This window comes from Petaurus breviceps, unplaced genomic scaffold (genome assembly GCF_028583685.1).
Source record: "Petaurus breviceps papuanus isolate PSGF00001 unplaced genomic scaffold, PetGlider_PUasm1.0 220, whole genome shotgun sequence".
In the NCBI taxonomy this organism is placed as follows: domain Eukaryota; kingdom Metazoa; phylum Chordata; class Mammalia; order Diprotodontia; family Petauridae; genus Petaurus; species Petaurus breviceps.
Window position 1 is genome coordinate 6,621,925 of NW_027185876.1, and position 19,546 is coordinate 6,641,470.

At 44.3% G+C, this 19,546-nt stretch overlaps 1 protein-coding gene across 2 annotated transcripts in view; it reads left to right on the forward strand.

The window, feature by feature from the left end:
* Positions 1 to 19,546, forward strand: part of TTLL7 (tubulin tyrosine ligase like 7) — a 189,728-nt gene that overhangs the window by 108,278 nt on the left and 61,904 nt on the right. For both annotated transcript variants that reach the window (XM_069094609.1, XM_069094610.1), the window contains 3 exons: positions 6,800 to 6,894; positions 14,635 to 14,782; positions 14,873 to 14,946. In XM_069094609.1, coding sequence (XP_068950710.1) covers positions 6,800 to 6,894; positions 14,635 to 14,782; positions 14,873 to 14,946 — 317 coding nt within the window. The remainder of the gene's footprint in view (positions 1 to 6,799; positions 6,895 to 14,634; positions 14,783 to 14,872; positions 14,947 to 19,546) is intronic.

Sequence of the window (19,546 nt, forward strand, 5' to 3'; positions counted from 1 at the left end):
ATCCAAGCTGCCCTGACACTGGGCCCCTGCAGAATGGGAAGATGGGTGAATTGCAATGTCTGTCCATCACTGCCTTTCCCCCAGTTTCGGGTGTCACAGAAGGACACTGGCAAAGGAGAAGAGGTCCAGAGGGGCGACGGGCAGAATGCTGACAGGCATGAGGAATGATGGGAGGATCAAGGGATCATAGACTTGGCTTGCTAAGAGACATTGGAGACTGTCTGGTCTAACCCCCCACATTTGACAAATGAAAAACCTGTGGCCCCAAGAGGGGAGGTCACCTGTCCAAGGTCATGATAGGGAGGGTAAGTGCTAGCATTAATACAGGGTTGGGAAGTTTGCAGAGCACTTTACATAGGCTGACACGTAATAGAGGAGAATGTATTCAGAATGTAGGAAGGACATGACGTGATGTCTGCTTCTCTTCATCATGTAAGAAAGAGATTATCCTGGTCCTGACCCTTTCCTATTTGTTCTTCTGTTGCTACAAACTTAACCAGAACAGGCAGATACAAGGTAAATTTTGGCCAAGTATAAAAACCACAGCCAAGTCCCCATCCTGTCCCCTCCCCCCACAAAAAAATAAACCTTTCTAAAAATTATAATTACTCTACAATGGAACCAGCTACCTTGGGAGGCACTGAGCCCCCTGTCACTGCAAGTATTCATGTGGAGGCTAGATGAATGAGCCTATGTCTGAGATGTGCCATTGGATTGATGACTATCAGCACGGCTCCTTCTTAGTCGAGATTTTATGAGGACGTACAAGACGATATGGGAGAAAAGCTAGCTTCTCCTTGGCCTCTTCCTTTGGTTACTAGGCATAATCTGTCTGACTTACCCTGGCAGTTATACTACAGGAAGGCCAACATATAATGATATCAAAAGCGTCGCTATCTGCCTAAAGGGCTGTTAGTTTCTCCTACCTTCACAGCTTCTGTCTCTGCCTTACTGACTTCAAGAGACTTGAGAGTCCTATTTTTGAAGTTCAGCAAGTTTCTCTTTAGGCTTCAAATTGTCGAATTATACACTGCTCAAAAACAAACATATACAAACACTTATATACATATTCTAACACCGAGAGCAAAGGTACACCTGCTGTCTGTACCAAACCTGCCCATTCTCCTCCTCCCACCACCGACATCAGCTTAGACAGAATTATAAAGTAATTGTCGCTTTGTTTCATATTCCTGCCTTCTCTTTTGTAGACCCCTTTCTTCTTGCTGCTCCCATAAAATTATGTCTGTACCCAGGACTTTGTGCTAGTCCCCCTACTTCCCCTCCCCTCCAAAGCTCATCACCTCCCCATTGGCACTTAGTAACTGGCCTGGGTTAAATAATCTACTAAACTAATGGTGTGCTAATTCTCAAGAGAAGCAGTGTGTGGCATAGTGAGTAGAGTACTGGACTTGGGAGTCAGGAGCCCAGCAGTTCAAGACCTGCCTCTTGACACATATTGGCTGTGTGAATCTGGGTTAGTCACTTAGCCCCTCTCTTGCCAGGTGCCCCCACCCCCTGGCAGCTCTGGTCAGACTAGGGCTAGAGTAAAGGAGGTTTTCTCATTGAGAGTTACCTATACTAGAAATTGCTGGTCCATGCCAATCCCCCTCAAACTTCACCAAAATTAGTAGTAATCATTAAATTACTGATAGTTCCTTCATATGGTGGTTGTCAGGATTAGACAAGATGATATGCGGGAGATTTATTTTGTAATGTATGGACTTTGTAAATATTAAAACTTTTCAATGGCAGTTGTGATTCATCCTGTTCTTTCTAGGTCTCAGTATTGACCACACTTGTCTTCCTGCAGCTCTGTCCAGATATACCTTGTACAGAGCCTGAGTGCGCCCTGTGGATCCAACATCATGGATTTACATAGAGACACCCAGGGTGTCCCCAAAGTCTTAGTGCAGTCAGAGGCATTCTGTCTGTACACACAGATACACACATATATTTCTTATTTTTTTTTCTTTCAGGGAGGTCTTACTTTAGTGGTTCGGTCTAGGAACATTCATGAAATTGTAGATTTAAAACTCAGAGGCACCGTAGAGGTCATCTAGTCCATGTTACTTGTTTCATAGATGAAGGAAATAACTCTCAGAGGGTTTAAGTGACCTAAGGACCCCCCCCCCCACTGGCAAAGGCAGGATTTGAATCTCAAGTCGTCCATCTCCAAGTTCAGTATTTCTTCCCCTGTACCACCCTGCCAAGTGTCATAATCTACTATTGTGAAAAGCCTGGCTACTGAGTCTTACTTGGGCCACTGGCAGGGTGTGGGCAGGTCTGGTAGCCTCTTGGGGGCCTCTGTTTTGTAATCTGTGACATAAGGGATTTAGACTCCCTACTCTCCTAGACCCCTTCCCATTTCTGGGATTCTTTTAGGGCAAAGCAGTAAAGAGACAGCAGCATCCTTTAAGTCCATGCTATAATTTTTCTTATTGCTATTCAGACCATCCCCAGTCCCTCGCCTGTCTTTGTGCCACAGCGGAAAAGTTGAGGAACGCTGACCCCTGCTAAGGTTGGAGGCTCAGAGAGTTACCTCAGTGATGTCATTAGCATGCCACTGAGACTTTTCCCAAAGAAAAGCCTTTTCATTCACCAGCCATTTGTGATTTTCCCCTTCTTATTTCAAAACGAGGAAAAAATTTCTTTAAGCAAGGACAGAGGGACCAGTATCCTGGGATGGCAGGCCAGTGTGATGGACACACTTCAAGGCATGACACTGTTTTCAGAAGGATATTCCCTTTTGGCATGTGGTAAATGAACCACTTAAATATACTTAGTCTGTCTTAATAGCTGGATGGTACCATTTCACAGCCTTTTCTTTCCTCTTTCCCTATTAAACTGATACATTTAAATTGCATTTAGATCCCAGATGGATAATAGAATTTTTATCTAGCTTTAAAATTTTAAACTTAAAAAAACCCACTTCTAGAAGTCAAAGCTTGCTCCCAAATTGTGACCTAAGTCCAGCAGTTCCCTTGCACAGAGATATTACCCAGTGAGATGGAAATAGGAGAGACTTGAGTTTTTTTCTCCATTGTTTACCATTTGACATTGACCAAATTGCTTAAACTTTGGGGTCTCACTTTTTCCAGTTCACAGTCGAGGTTTTTGTATGTGAGATTAAGTTTGGAAATGTTTGTTATCAGCTTATAGGTAACAGATGAAGGGATGAGAGAAGCACCAGGTCGTGGAAACAAGGAGGACTGAGCTCCAGTCAAACTTCAGTGGTTTCCTGGGATTCTCTTTAACCCCACAGACATTGATGAAGTGCTTATTAAATATATGTGGTAGTTGGGATATTTTTGCTGGGAGGTAGATAGAAAGATGGGACAGTGCCTGCCCTCAGAGCGCTTATGTCTTACTGACCAAATCAGATGTGATCAAGTCAGTGATTATTTTTACTGTTGTGAGAGGCAATGTGGTAGTATGGTGCTGCTCTTGGAGTCAGGAGGGCCCAGGTTCAAGTCCTCCTTCAGACACATACTGGCTGTGTGAATCAGTTAAACCTCTCTGTGCTCTGAGACTTTCAGTAGCAAAGAAGATGCCCACCAGTACTGAACACGTGAGACTACATGAACTCTGAAATTCCCTTATCTGATCACAGTCTATTGTTATTAAACCTCTCTCTCTGCCTTGCAACCCCAGATCCTCTGTCATCCTTATAGTGACCTTTTAGTTCTTCTGACCACTACCCTTGACTAAACTCTTCTTTCCCCAACTTGACCCCCTTAGTGAAACAACCCAACTTGACACTGCCCCCTTCTCTTGAGTTCCTTGGCCCTTTATCCTGTCTCTGATCTTACCCTTGGGCTCCTCCTACCATCCATCTGCTGCTGCCTAAGCTCCAGTTCGTGTGCTGGAGAAATCATGTAACTGTGCTGAGTTGAGGAGAGATCTGTGAAACATTATTTCCATTGGGTTCTCACTGCTGCCAGGCAATTCTTTCATTTTTCTGCAATTAGCTCACCATCTCACAGTAGTGTTTCAAAAACCATTTCTTTCCTCCTCAGACCTCTGATGGCTCACTTCCACCCTCTCCCTACCCCAATCCTCTTAGCTGAGAACTTTGTCTTACAATTTTCTGAGAAAATTGAGCCCTTTTGTAAAACCTTTCTCTTTTCCCCTTCTCCTCATTTTGTTATCACCAGGTATCTAACTTGTTTAGAACAGTCACCTCTGTCTCATATAAAAAAGTGGCCCTTCTTACCAAGACAGACTGCTCTGCCTGCACAAGTGACCCCATCCTATCTGGTCTCATCCTGCAGAGTACCCCTTTTATTTTCTGCCTTCTCAGTTATCTTCAATTTCTCCCTCACCTGTCTACCCCATTTTCAGAAATCCTTTTGCTTGATCCATTTTCTTCTCTAGCTGTCTGTCATATCTCTCCTCATTTATGTGACCAGACTGAAGAAGGCCTTTACGTTGATGTGTCCTCTTTCTTTCCTTTCATTCTTAACTCTTTGCATTCTGACTTCTGACCTCCTCTTTCCACTGAAGCTGTTCTCCCCAAAGTTGTCGATGATGTCTTAATGGCCAAATCTAATGGATTTTTCTCAATCCTCATCTGTCTTGACACCTCTGAGGCCTTTGATACTGTCAGTTATCCTTTTCCCTTGGATACTCTATTCTCTCTAGCCCTCTGCCCCGTCCTCAGTCTTCTTTGTTGGCTCTGTGTCCACATCATGCCCGCTGAATGTTTCCCAGGCCTCTGTCCTGAGAAGTCCTCTTCTTGTCTCCCTCTCTGGTCTTTCACTTGCTGATCTCATCAGCTCCCATGCCTTTAGTGATCATCTCTTTGCTGATGATTCTCGGATCCACTATCCACCCCTACTCTGAGTCCTGACCTCCAGTTTTGCATCTCCAAGAGCCTAATGCCTATCTTAAATTGGATGTCCAGTGGACATCTTAACCTCAACTTATCTAAAGCTGAACTTATTATCTTTCCCCCCACACTCTCCTCTCTTCCTAACTTCCCCATTACTGTGAAAGACACTCCAGTCAGCCAGGCGCCATGTTCAACTCCTTCTCTCACGCCCTGTTTGCAATCCAAGTGCTGTTGCTTTAGACTTTATACCATCCCTTGTAGTCACCTCCCATCTTTGGCACAGTCACTTGCTGCTCTCCTGATGCAGACCCGTATTGCCTCATGCTTGGACTTTTCAGTAGGTAAAGTTCTCCCTACCTAAGTCTTTCTCTGCTGCATTTTGTCCTCCATTCAACTCTCAACCGACTGCTTAAAGTGTCAGTCTGAACCTGTTAACCCTTCCCCAAATTTTCATAAACTCTATGACTCTTTATCAGCTCCAAAATTAAGTTTAGAATCCTCTGTTTGCCATTCAGAGCCCCATATAACTTGACCCTTTCCTGCCTTTCCAGTCTTCCAACACCTGACTCACCACCACATAGCTGAGCTCCAATGATCTTGACTTCTGTTGTACCTCATATGAGAGCAGCAGCTTCCAACTTGGTGCATTTTCATTGACTGCTCCCCATGCCCAGATTTCTCCTTGACCTCATCTCTACATCCTGGATTCTCGGGCTTTCTTTAAGTCCCAGATAAAATCCCACCTTCTCTACCTCCCTTAATTCTAACGCCTTCCCTCTGTTGTTTAGCTCCAGGGTCCTATATACTGCCTATCTGTATATAGTTGTTTGCATGTCATCTCTCCCATTAGACTTGTGGACTGCTTGAGAGCATAGACTGTCCATTGTCTTCATTTGTATCCTCAGTGCCTAGCACAGAGCCTGAGGTCTCTTAGGCACTTGTTCAATGCTTGTTGACTGACTGACCCTGAGTCAGTTTCATCAGTGAAATCACAGGTCCATTCCTTCTCTTGTATTTGACTTGGGTTGGGTCACCTCTCTTTTCTGAGACTCCCTCTCTTCACATGTAAAATGGGGCCATTGGACTGGGCATTCATTCTAACTCTTAACATTCTGTGATTGTGTTATTTGGGATAAGTGATTTAGGCTACATGGCCCCTGTGTTTCTCATCTGTAAAAACTAAGTGGTTGGGCTTGATATATTTAAGAGAAGATTATACTAGATCCAAATCCCATAATATGAAAAAAAGTTATATTGAAAGCAAAATGGCAACAGCCCATTTTAATTTCTGTCCAAGCATTTAAAGAAATCCATTTGCAGGTTATCATGCAGTATCCCTTTTATACCACCAGATGGCATCATCATATCAGGTTAGGCAAATTGAAAACCCAGTTTGTGGATTTCTTCAGAAATTGGAGAAATAACTGAATACTTAAGGAAAAAGGGAAACGCAGGATTTTTAAAGACAGCATCAAGTTTGCAGAATTGCAGAGAGAGAGGAGATTGCCTCTGTGTAATAAATGATAGATGGTGTGGTGGGAAAATCACAGCATTTGTCTTCAGAGAATGAGTTCAGATTCTGTTTCTGTTGCTTGGCAGCCATGTGCTTTGGATACTTCACTCCCACCCCCTGACCCTTGATCTCAGCTTCCTCTTTTATTAAAATGAGGGAGTTAGACTAGATGATTTTGTAAGATCGTTTCCATATCTCGGTCCTCTATTTGTGAATTTAGAGCCTTTAATTAAACCAAGGGGTTGCATTCATTATAACTCAACTCTACCACAATGTCATGAAAACCCTATTCTCTGATATCATTACATTTATGACTGTGTTCCTTTGGAACGATCTGCTCCTTGTGATGCTTCTCCTACAGTGTTTTCATGGAACCACTAATTCATTGTTAAACAGTGAATGCTTATATTTATTGACTCTCAACATATGGCTTCTTCCCCTTTTGTCATTTTCAGATTAATCGAGCCCCCAGCTTTGGAACTGATCAGAAAATAGATTATGATGTAAAAAAAGGAGTATTGCTTAATGCCCTGAAGTTACTCAACATCAGGTAAAAATATCTTTCATTCTAAAACTTTATGTCTTTTTCTTCACATTTGACACAAAAGAAACATATTCTAAATTTAATTTTAATTAGAATGGGTCTCCTCTGTCCTAAATCCTCAGATCTACCTATACCGTCTCAGTCCCCCCTTACCCTCACCTCTTGTGTCCTTATGGTATTTTGCTCCCAGAGTTTCAGCCAATGTTGTTGAATGACTAGTTACATTTACACAGAGAATTATAAAAAGAGAGGAAGGCAGAGAATATGGATAATGAAAAATAATTTTCTCACTTATATAAAACATATAGATATGAACAGATTCAGGCTAAGGAAGAGAAGAGTTGGAATGGTGAGGAATGATTGCTGACTTCAAATATTTGAAGGACTGACTTGCAGAGGAGGGAATATTCTGTGCAGTTTAAATAGGCAGAATTAGCACTAGGGGAGTGGAAGTCCCATGAAGGTAAAGTTAACTCAATAGGAGGAAGAAGAAATATCTAACATAGAGATGTGTCATAGATGTAATGGGCTTCCCATCCCCAGAATTGTTCAAAGTGGAAGCTGAGTCGCTATCCTTTAGGTATATTATAGAAGAGATTTGTGTAGTAGGTGTGAATTTGGAGCCGATGGCCCCCTTAAGATCTCATACAGTTCAGGGATTCTGTGATCTGTAGATCTGACTGTCACATTTATAGACCAGAAGTACAGAAGACTTCAATCAGTCCTTAATGTTGATCTCTGCAGGGCTACTGTCAGAGCCAGATTTCCCTGGTTACAGGAGGGGCTTTCTTAAATGTCCAGAACCGGAAAGGGGTCTTTCATTATAGGGGACAAAAGACTTTGCTAACTTCTTTGAGAAAGCTTCCTATTTCTTTTATCAGGACCAGACCTGGCTTGTAAGAATATGTGAGGTAAAATGAAGTGAAGAAGGAAACAGAAAAGGACAATATGATTAAAAAGGAATTCTTTTTCAGTTGTTTGCCAGATGCTCTCTTTCAAGGGTTCTTAATCTGGGGTCTGTGGGTAAATTTCAAGGGGTGTCTGAGCTTAGATGAAAAAAATATATTTCAATTTAATTGGTTTCCTTTGTAATATTCTGAATTTTATTTGAGTATTATTCTGAGAAGGGATTGGTAGGCTTTAGCAGATTGCTAACAGAGATCCTAATACAAAAAAAGGTAAAGAACCCCTGCATTAAAAAGATGTCACTGACATTTTCAGTGAAGAAACTGTGAGCAGCAGGTATGAATAATAGTCTTTGTCTCCTGCATTCCTTCCTTAGCAAAAGCCTTCTGTTGGCCTAATTGTTTGGTCATTATTTACATTGCTCTTGCCTTTGCCAGAGAAGCAGAAGGGATGGATGGGGTAGTGGATTAGAGAGCCAGGTGTGGAGTCAGAAAGATGGGTTCAGGTTCCACATACTGGCTGTATCAGCTTGGGCAAGTCAGTGAAACTAAACTTTCAGAGAATATAAGTTACAAAGAAGTTGACAGTCTGCCCTATTAGAGGGGGTTACTGCCTGCATCCATGAAATGAGGAGTCTAGACAAAAATAAATAAGTAAATAAATAGTAATTCTGTATGAGTGAGGTTCAGGACACTGGCCTGCACCCGAAGCCACTCTGGGTGTCATCCTGAGGTTCCTGTATGATTAGCATGGGCTGTATCATCAGCATGCTTGGTTGGTGTGCCTGAAGTGCATTTATCCAAGTCATTGATAAAGATGTGAAGCAGCCCAGGCCCGACCACAGATCCTTGGCACCTTGCTAGAGACCTCTGCCCTTCTTGCCCGTTTGGGGGTCAGGTCCTTCAGCCAGGTGAGAACACACTTAACTGCACTGCTGCCTCTTGCAGATCTTTCCATCTTTTATGCAGGAGAGACAGGTCAGAAGCGACTTTGAAATCTGGTTGACTTAGCTCTGCAGCCTTCTTACGATCAGCCCTGAATTTTGATGCAGCAGAGGCTCAGACACAGCGGCCACTTTCTTTATGATATTTTCTGAATTTGTCAGCAGTTGGAGTCAAGTTCACGAGTACGGACCGGGCAGACTTCACTCCCTGCTCTTCCTGGGAAGTGGACATTTCCTCTCGCTCTGTCCATGTCTTTCCTTCTCCATGGCTCCACAGTCATCAGCAGATCACCACCAGATGTGCTCGTGAGGCATGTGTGGAGGGCTCTTGGGTTTTTTAGTACACCAGAATATGCTTTGGGCACAGTGACTCTCACGAAAGGCAGCACGTCAGCCCTCTGTCAGACACTTTTGTTCTGTCCTCTCCGGTTCAAAGATGATTCTCTCTGTGCCTTCTCTTTGCCATCTGTTAACATTGTTTCTGTTGATATTGACCCTTGCCCCTATCCCTTTTATGCCATTTCCTGTCCCACCAATTTTTTAAAAGCCTTTTTTTGTCCTTAACCTTCCTTGCCAGCTCTTACTCCCTTTGAAATTTAAGGTTGGTAACATTTTGCTCCTAGAACAATGGCCCCTTCATCATATGCTGTCCCTCCACTCTGCCCTTGATACCATCTTCTGCATTGATTTTAAAAGATCTGTCTTGGTCAGGGAGTTCCCTATGCATCCACATTGACCTCTTTGGGTAACCCCCTACTCCTTTCTGCTACTTCCTACTTTCTTTTCCATTATAATTGTTTTTCTTTAGGTATTCAGAATTTCATTATTGAGAACTCATTTCCCCTGGACTGATTTCCCATATGATAATTTTTTAAAAGAACTTATGTACACAAGTAAATGTTATTTGTTGCATTGACCACTAGAATCAACTAATCGTTAGAAATCCATGGAACATAGGATTTAGAGCTCTCAGGTTGATGTAAAGCTAATGGCAGATTGTCAGCATCATAGACAGAACCCTGGACCGAGGGTCAGCCTGACCTGAATTCAGACCCCTCCTTGGGCACTTTGTATTTTGGGTGCCCTTGGACTGAGGTGATCTCTTTTCCTCTCAGGACTGGCTCCAGGCACCCTCTCCTGGGCCTGGAATGGTCTTCCTCATCACCTTTGCCTCTGGGCTTCCCTGCCTTCCTTCAAATCCTAACTAAAATCCTGCCTGCCTTTCTCAATGTCTCAATTCCAGTGCCTTCCTTCTGTTAATCGCTTCCTGCTTATCCTCTGTATAGCTTGTTGGCACATGTCTGTTTGTTTGCTGTCTCCTGCATTGGGTCGTGAGGCGCGTGAGGGCAGGTACCATCGTTGGCCTTCCTTTGCGTCCTTAGTGCGCCTAGCATGGCTGGCTCATAGCGACTGCTCAGCTCTGCCTCACTTAAATCCAGTCCGTGGGCAGGTCAGGACATCAGCCTCATCGTGTCAGTGGTTCTCTTTGAGAATGAAGGACAAACACCAATGGCAGCAACAATTGAATGACTGCCTCAGTTTTCCATTTTCAGGATCGATTGAAATAACGTTTGTAAAATACTTTGCAGACCTTAAAAGCACTTTAAAATTCTGGCTGTTATTACTATTACCATTATTAATGAACACATATGGCAGGATATGTCATGTAGCAGGCACGAGAGGCAAATAGGTAGGCAACCTTGGTGTTACCCTGAAGATGTTAAAGGGTGTAGGAGAGAGTAAGATCTCCTGCACCCGACCCAGGGTGGATCCTCCGTGGGGGATTCATGAAAGGGCAAGAACCAGATGGAGGGGGAGTGAGTCCTGAGGAGGGTGAGGTCATGAAATCCTCCAAGCAGACGTAGAACAGTCAGGGGGGATAGGGCATCTGTTGGCCTCTCATAAGGAAAAGTTCAGTTTTGCTCCGTGATGGGGTTCCCAGGCTGAAGGAGTCTCTCTTCTCTTCTCCTTAAATGTTTTCCAAAGGGTTTTTTTTCTTCTGTTAGGACTTGTTGAAAGAAGTCCTAGTGCAGAAAGGCCCCTTGAGCGCCTCCAGCTTCGTGAGGGCAGGGGCGTGTTGTGCACACTGCACAGATCCTGATCTACTTTGAGAATCCAGCAATGGTCGAATGGTTGAATCTCATCTTGGCTTTTCCCAGATCTGTTCCCTTGCACAAACCGTGCTTCACTCCATTCCTAGAATAAATTCTTTCTGCATCCTTTGCTGCTGACTTTTTTTATTCCTTCTATGATCAGCTCAAACCCCACCCCCTCTATTCTTCTGGCCCTTATCACCTTCCCTCCTTGATTGACTTACCCACTGTCTTTGATTGTGTTCACTTAAAATACCATAACTTATACTGGTGTCATTTTCTTTCTGTGGATATATCTAATTACCTTACTAGGCTGTAAATTCCTTGAGGTCTGGGATTGTCATTTTAAAAATCTTTGTTTATGTCCCCAATTTTGCTGTATGCACAGTAGGTACTTAAATATTTGGTGAAGGAAGGAAAGAAACACAGAAGTCATATGGACTTCCTGAAGCAACAATGTAATAATATATATTTTTTAAAAAACCCACTGTGGGTTCAATAAGAGCTAAGTCCTTTGCTGTAATTAAGGATGTATTATTCCATAGTAAACATCTAAAGTGTGTATGGGAGATGAGCAGAATAGTATCTCGTATCGAGGGGTCATCGGCAGAGATCACTAACCCAGGATGGGATGAAGTTTGAGATGCTTGCTAAATTGGAAAGGAAGAGGGAGGGCGGGCAACTCCTGAGGGAGAGGGGCAATATGATGGATGCTGTGGGTCAGGGCTGGAGAGCCCAGGAGAGGGCTTTTGAGTAGGAGGAACAGGGTGATAAATCAAGAATGTAGAGAAGAGACATTGGGAGACTAGAATGGCCCTTGAGATGAAGAAAGAACACCTGGCCAAGCTGATGTAAGCAGAAAGCTGCTTTGGCTCTTGTGACTTTATGTAAACGTGGATCCTGCTATAAATGTTGTGTCTACTTAGTTTCCTCACTAATAGTGTACTCGATTTGAGGCCTCCAAGCCTGTCTGTTTTGTTTCTGCCAAGGAACTTGGAAAGAGAAAAAACAGGTGTTCAACTCAGGAGAGTTATTCCTAGGAACATCCCTGTTCTTGGTGGAAACCCTCAGTGGTGAAAATTCACCAGAGACTCAGACTTTTGGGAACATACGGAGCCAAGCATCTATGTTCTATATCCTGACATACCTCGCTACATAAAAATACCTGTCTTTTAGGACAGTTGAGAAGGAAACCATTTCATTTCATTCTGCTCTGTGAGCCAAGTATCAAGAGACAGCGATTTCATTTGTGTCTAAAATTGCAGAAACACAACATGTTTTAAAAAGTCATTAGTGATATTATTACAGAAGCCTGTGGAGTGGATACTGTTTCACAGAAACCGTCCCTGGTTGTGTCTCTGTATTTCTTTCAGTTTCCATTTCTTTCCTGTTCATGTTTCTCATATGTGTCTGTCTTCTGAGTATCTGGGTAACTTTTTTCTGGGGATGCCTTTGTCCTTAAAAGTAGGTGCTTCCTTGGGGACGTGATTATCATTTATGTGAATCTGATGTTCCCTCTGTTTTATTCTATGGGCATGGTCTCTCTCCTGCCTCTTTTTTATTTCTTCCTTGACCCCTTCTGTGTTCCTTACCTGTCCATAATGTGAAAGAATATTCAATTGTTACATTCATTAATGCCTATGTGTCTATTTTTCCAATTTAAAAGACAGTGGAGTCCAATGTTTAAAGTTTCTTTCTCTGTTAGAAAAAAAAAAGATTTATTTTATTTTTGTTTATGTGTGGCCCTTGAGTGACTTTTCCCAATCTTGTGGATTAGTGACTGGATAGAAAACAGGTTCATTCCCTCCAGTTTAAAGTTTTTAGAAAAAGAAGGTATGTCAGGCCAGGTGGTAGGTCGATTCAGAGATTTAAACTGGATGGTTTTTCATTCACTTGGAGCCATCTAAACTTGACACAGTGATATGCGCACATTTTCCTTTCTGTTCGAACAGCTGAACTGTTGTCTGATCCCCCTTCCCAAGATTTCTCTCGCCTAGCCAGCTGTCATAGACCTTTGGGATGCTGTAGGGGAGTGAGGCAATCTCTGTGTTGTCGGTCATCCTTGCTTTGTGATCGGTCTGGCATTTGTTGGCATGATAAACTTCCACTTGTCCCTCTGCTAGCCCTGAACTGCTGCAGAACTCTTGGTTTGTCCTAGAATTTCTCAAGCCTCTTCTACATATCCTGCCAAAGTTGTAACTGTGTGCCCCACTGATGTGCCTCAGGCCTTGCAGGTGGGGCTGTTGTGCCTCCCCTTATGACCTGTGCAGCCCCGCTCTCACTGTGGATGCTGCACCTTTTCTTGAAGCTGAGACACCACACTGACAAGCAAAAAACCCCAGTATGTACTGCATGTTCACCTTGGATCCCATTTCTGTTTGCAGAATCAAGGAGCTAGAAGAACACCTGGGATTGAGCTCTAAGGACTTTGGGGAGATGGACCCCTCACAAACCCGCACTGTGGATGTTAAGTGGGCATTCTTCCGGGGCTCACTCAATTTCTTTTCTGCATCTGGGTTTTCTTTCTTTGGGGTTGTTGACATATACGGCATTCCCCACTCCTCCCTCTTTTGTGAAATGGGTTCACTTTTCACTCTTATTTCCAATTAAACAAATACTTGTTGAGAGCTCACTGTGTGTGGGCACTGTGTGAGATTCCAGATACATCCTAGAGACTTCTGATAAGAAAGGCATGCTGCTGGGCCTTGGTGGAGTCTATAGCATAGTAAAGGGCTGTGACTGCCACAAGAATAGCAAATAACAGTTGCCAGCACTGGGTTCAAGTCCCCACCTAAATACTTACTAGCTTTGTGACCCTGGGTGAGTCATTGCACCTTCTTAATATCTGGGCCAACTCTGTCAGAGCAGAAGTTGCAGGATTTATATGAGGAGCTGGCTTTGCTCATACCAATAAAATTTCAGGCGCGGATTCCCACCAAACACACACACACACACACACCCCCAAAAGAGAAACCCCCAAATCGCCTTCATACAGCTCCCTAAGGTTGTCACAAAGCAATTTCTCTTATTTGGTCCTTACAACAACCCTGAGAGGCTGGTACTCTTGATCCTCATTTTGCAGATGAGAAAACAGAGGTTCAGAGAGATCAACTTGGGTGGGTCCCATAGCTAACAAGTATTTGACACAGGATGTGAGCTCAGGTCTTCTTGTGCATCAGTCTATGCATGGTGTCACGCTGAGATATCTGAACTGTAATTAGTATATAATAAATGAATGCATGAGAGAGGTATAAACAAGGTGCCGTAGGAGGTCTGACAAGTGGCAGAGGTGGAGATACTTAGCAATGGGGTCAGAGAAGATGACTTCCTGGAAGAGGTTCCATTTAATCTGGACTTTAAAAAATACTCAGAAATTAAAAGGATGGTAGGAATAGGACCATGATAGGGGTCACTGAATGTGGAGATTCAGAACTAAAAGGGATATCAAAGGTCATCTTGTTCTATCCCATCATTTTACAGATGAGGAAACTGAGCTTCATAGAATTTCCCTCTTGTCCAAGTTCATACATACCTGGAGTAAAAACATTCTTTGCCTTTTTCTTGAAGATGCCGGCCTGTTTGTGTGGCTCACTAAAAAGCATCATGATATATGAGGACTTATAATTGGTGTGAATTATCTGGTGGATTATCTGAAAAGGGATTTAATGTGATGTTCAACTAGTTCTTAAGAAATAAATTTTATTTTTTTTTTTTTGTGACTCGTTCCTTGGCACTTCTGGGTATGATGGAAAAACTCTCACTTTGTTGAGCTCTGATCACTCATCCACGTGCTTCATCTTTTAGGACAAGTGACAAAAGGAGAAACTTGGCCAAGCAGAAAGCAGAAGCCCAGAAGAGGCTGTATGGCCAGGGCTCCATGAAGAGGCTCTCGCCGGGCTCTTCAGACTGGGAGAAGCAGCGACATCGCCTGGAGAGAAGGAGAGAGGAGTTGGTATGATAAGCTTCAGCAAACACTTGACCCTTAAACTTCCTGTTGAACATCCCGTGTCAGCTTTCATGTGTGACGTTTCTTAATTTCTAGAGAGAGAGACTTGCCCAGGTCCGTAGGCAGGTATCCAGAGAAGAGCATGAAAATCGGCACATGGGGAACTACAGGTAACGCGCTGCCTTCTGCTTTCTTGTGCGATCCAGAGACTCACTGAGCTGCTCAGCAGACGTTAATGAAGGGACTGTTCCGTGCAAGGCTGTGTGCTGGGGCTTGGGGCAGGAGAAAAGGCGGGGAGCTGGAGCCCTTTTTCGTGGGTGTCTATTTTCTCTGGTTTATTTTTCAAACTCTTAATTTCATATTTAATCCAAAAGTAGCTTTTTAAAAATCTTATTTCCTTCACGTTGGCAGGGAAACCTGAGAGTATCCTTGAGGGCGTTGGGATATTAACGTCTGATGGTACCTAGGAATCAGTGGGTCTTGGTTCGACTTCCCCTCTGTCTCAGTCCTCTCTTGTCATTATGTGATACCATTATGTTGTGATTGGCATGGGGCAGGATTCAGGCTGGGGCATGGAGGACGTGGTCTGGCTGGTCACTGACCATGGAGTCTTACACGGAGGACCAGAAGAGCTCTCAGAGGCCATCTATGCCAAGCCCCTCATTTTTTAGATGGGGAAAGTGAGACCCCCAAATGGGAAGTGCCTGGACTGTGGCCCTCCCTTCAGACAGAGGTGCTATAACTGAATTACAAAGCACCGGTGTGACCCTGCATACATGTTCCCTTTTGTTCTTATTTATTGGATGACGTGTATGTTTTACAGGACATGGATGAAATGACTGAACAGCCAAAAAATGTTTTGTCAGCCAGTGTTAAGGAACTGTCTTCTGATTCTAATGCTTTGGTTATTTTATTATATGAATTGTGTTTCAGCCTACAGTTCCAGCTCTATTTAAAGGTTTAACAGAAGCAGAGGTCCCCTTATCAGAACCTTCTTGAAGACTTCAGAGGACCCCTGATTGCATCACTGTACATGTGGCTTCTGCCTGTACAGGTCACAGGCTTTTCCACCTTACAGTGCTATCTGTGTTCTCCATAAATCCTCCAGAGAGGGACGACCCACCCAGAGCATTAGAGACCCTCTTTCTCCCTGAATCACCTTAGAATGAGAGGTAGAAAAGGAAAAGAATTGGGTAGCCAGGCCTCCTTGCACACCTTGAATGTGCAACATCAATAAGTTAGTAGGGAGAATGGGTGCTACCATAGCCAACTAGTCAGGACCAGAGGAGATGAAGTAGGTAGGCCTGGGCAGCTTACAGCTCCCCACTTAGTGCGAGACTTTTAGATGTGAAGTGGAATTCACCTAGGCCTTGGCTTTTCCTTTGGGCCTTCTTTATAAAAACTTGCTTGAGAGCATCTTAGGCATTTTTATGTGCCTTTGAGGAGGGCAGGGAGAATTCCTCCTTTCATTTTGTTCCCTCTCTTCCCACAGACAGAGCCAAGATGGCTTGAGAGCCAAAGTAGTGCAAGAGGTCTTTGTACAGCCTCAAGATGAGTAATGGCAGTGCCCGCGTCTGTGATGTGTCAGGATCGAGAGCTGACAGCCCTTCGTGGCGAGGTGTATTTTGCTATGTCCCTTGCTGCTGAGACCCAGCAAAGATACATATGCTGCTCTTTATGCACAAATATGAATAAAGAGGAAAGGAATTCAGCAGCTGGCCCCTTTGCACGTGAGGAATGTACGCAGTTGATAGCTCAGTCAAGATAATGTATGCTGCAGTGGCCAAGGGTTTCACCTGGAGGTGAATAAAGTCAGCTTGGGCAGTGTCTGATAATACCCGCTATGCTTAAGGATAAATGTGAGAACTTCTGATCCTTCCCCAGCCTCTGTTTGGTGGGGAATGTGGCAGTACCTGGGGATTGATTCTTGGTGGCAAGGTGCCAAGGCAGGGTGGCAGAGAGGAGGGGAAAGGATAAGGGAGGTATATGACCACTAAGTAAGAAGGTTGGAACCAAGAAGGGGTGACATGGAGAGGGAGCTCCTTGCATAACGTATTGTAGTAGCCAAGACCTTAGTTCTGTGAAGTAAGGCATGTATGTGTTATCATTCCTATTTATAGGTAAAGAAACAGTTGTCCAAGGCCATACATTGAGTAGTGTCTGAGATAGGCCTTGAACTCAGGTCTCCTGACTCCCAAGTCCAACCTTCTTTTCCCTCTACCATGCTGTCTCTCATGGTGGTGGTGATGGAGGGGGCAGGTTGGGACTAGAACTGTATTTATGGAGAAGGTTCTGGTGAGCTCAGTATCTGTGTGTATCTAAGGAAGAAGGGCATAGAAAAGGCCCCCAGTGGTCTCTGGACAGTTGAGTTAGGCTGTGATCATAATCACAGCTCTGAGCACTTGTGCTGAGGACTGACCAGAGTCGTGTGGGACAGGAAAGCTTCTGAGATGTTTTTTAAACTCTCGATCTCTGCTAGCCATCCCTGGACTCTCTGAGTCAGCGATGTGAAAGAGTCTGCTGGCCCCAAATAGCAGGCAGAGCCATCGATCAAGAATTTAGTCTGTGCCGGGCACTGTGCCTGAACCCTGGGGCTACAAAGGCAAAATGGAGGCACTCTGGTCTCCGGGGAGCTTACGCTCTGTCATAGGACAGACATGATGTTTAAGGAGGTGTTCTTCGATTCTAAGGCCTTGGGCATTTACTCTGTCACTTGTGTCTGACATTCTGTCAGAGGAGAGCACGTGGACACATAGTACAGGTGTAGGAAGAGAATACACATGAAGTATGTGGAGGTGGTAGGCACGGTGTGAGGGAGCAGCTGGTTCTGGACTTAGAGATGGGGGGTTTGAAGTCCACCTTAATGCTGATTGCCTGTCTGACATTGGGTAAGTGACCTGAGAGGATTGCACTGGGGAGCCTCTGGGGTCCCTTCCAACTCTGGAATGATGATTCCTTGAGCCAAGGTGATTTTGGGGGGCTGGGGGATGTTCTGAGAATCAGAGGAGGCCCTAGGGTAGAACATGGTGTTTGAGTTGAGCTTTGAAGGAATGTAGGGAATATAAGAAAGAGGAAGAAGGAAGTGCTTTCCAGATATGGGGGACAGCTTATGCAAAGAGAGGGGTGATGGAATATTTGTGTGAGGACCAATGATATAAGATGGGTGGTAACAAGTAATAAGTTTGGAAAGGTAGCTTGGTGTCAGATTGTGAAAGGTTTTGAATGCCAAACAGAGAAGGTTATATTGATCCTAGAGGTAGTAGGGAGCCATGGAAGCATGTTGAGCAGGGCAGTGACATAGTCCAACCTGTGCCTTAGGTCTGTCACTTTGCCAGCTTTATAGAATATATAAATAAATCTTTGGAGAAGGAAGAGCCTGGAGGCAGAAGACTGGGAAATCATAGAAGGCAATTAATTGTGAGAGGTACTGAGGATATAAACTAGGGTAGTGGCCATGTGAGAGATGATGGAGATGGATAGAGAATGACATTGAGGTATAATAGATAACACAGCACCCACCTGTTGAGGGAAACTGAGAGAGTGAAGGACCAAGCAAAGCTCCAAAAGTTAACTGTTTAGGCAGGACAGAGAGAGAGAGACAGAGAGACAGACAGAGAGAGACAGAGACATTTAAATATGAGGGCCCTGGCAGGAACCTGCTTATTGTCGTACCTGATTTAAGATGCGTTAGATCATAAGAGACTAGAACTTAGGTCGGCCCCCTTACAAAGCCTGTTGAGAAAACAAACGGATGTCAGCTAGAAGAGTCCTATCAGAAAGAATTCTGCCTGCATAGGAAAGGGTCTGGAGGGATGCTGGAAAATCAGGCAAATGAGGAAGAAGACAAAATTGTACAAGTATTGCTAGGGAGATGAAAACCTAGAGTGGACTGTGGTTTCTGGAAAATACTAAGGACAAGAGGCTTTTATACAGACATGGCATGCAAGCAGAAGGCGGCACAATGAAGGGATGAGAGCGCTGCTGGGAAGTCTTGGGGTGGGAGGAGAGGAGAGAGGGACATGATGAGAACAGAGAAGGAAGATTTTTGCTTCTGTTTTCTAAACCAAGGACAATGATTTTCAGAATAAGACAGCTGGGTTCATAGAACTGTCCTTGATGTTTTCCTCCCTGCACCCAACCCACTCCCTTGGAGTCTTTTCTGATCCCATTAGTTGGGAATTTTCAGTTCATCTGAACAAACATTTCCCATGTACTTAGCACAGGGATGGCTGGAGGTTCCAGGTAGGGGTACAGAGCTTAAAATGTTGTAGCATCAGCCCTCGGGGAGCCAACAGTGTGGTTTGGGGGAGGGGAAGCAAACTGTGACACACAACCAAAGTGTGACACGAAGTAATGTGTGGTAGAGTGTGAGAGAGGGTGAAGGAGGACTGCATGGAGGAGGCGGTACCTGAGGTGGAGACTGTGATTAGGCTTCCTCAAGCACGTGGAGGTAGAAGAGGTTGGGGTACGAGTGGGACTGGGGCACGGCAGCTGCTGCTGCCTCCTCTGGACCTTCAGAGAGCTTCTCTTCAAGACCCAACCCAGGCGACAGCTCCTGCAGGCAGATTTCCTTATGGTACAGCTCAATGTTATCTCTCCATCTCAGGCTTCCTGAAGGTGCTTGGTCTGGGACTGTTCTTTGTCCCTGTCCCACCCAGGGTGGTCTGGAGGGCAGGTGGACTTTGGACCAACAGAGAAGAGAGATTGAGGCAAACAGAAGGTGAAACTTAATAATGATTCTGAGCTGACTTGGGGGTCAGATGGTTTTTC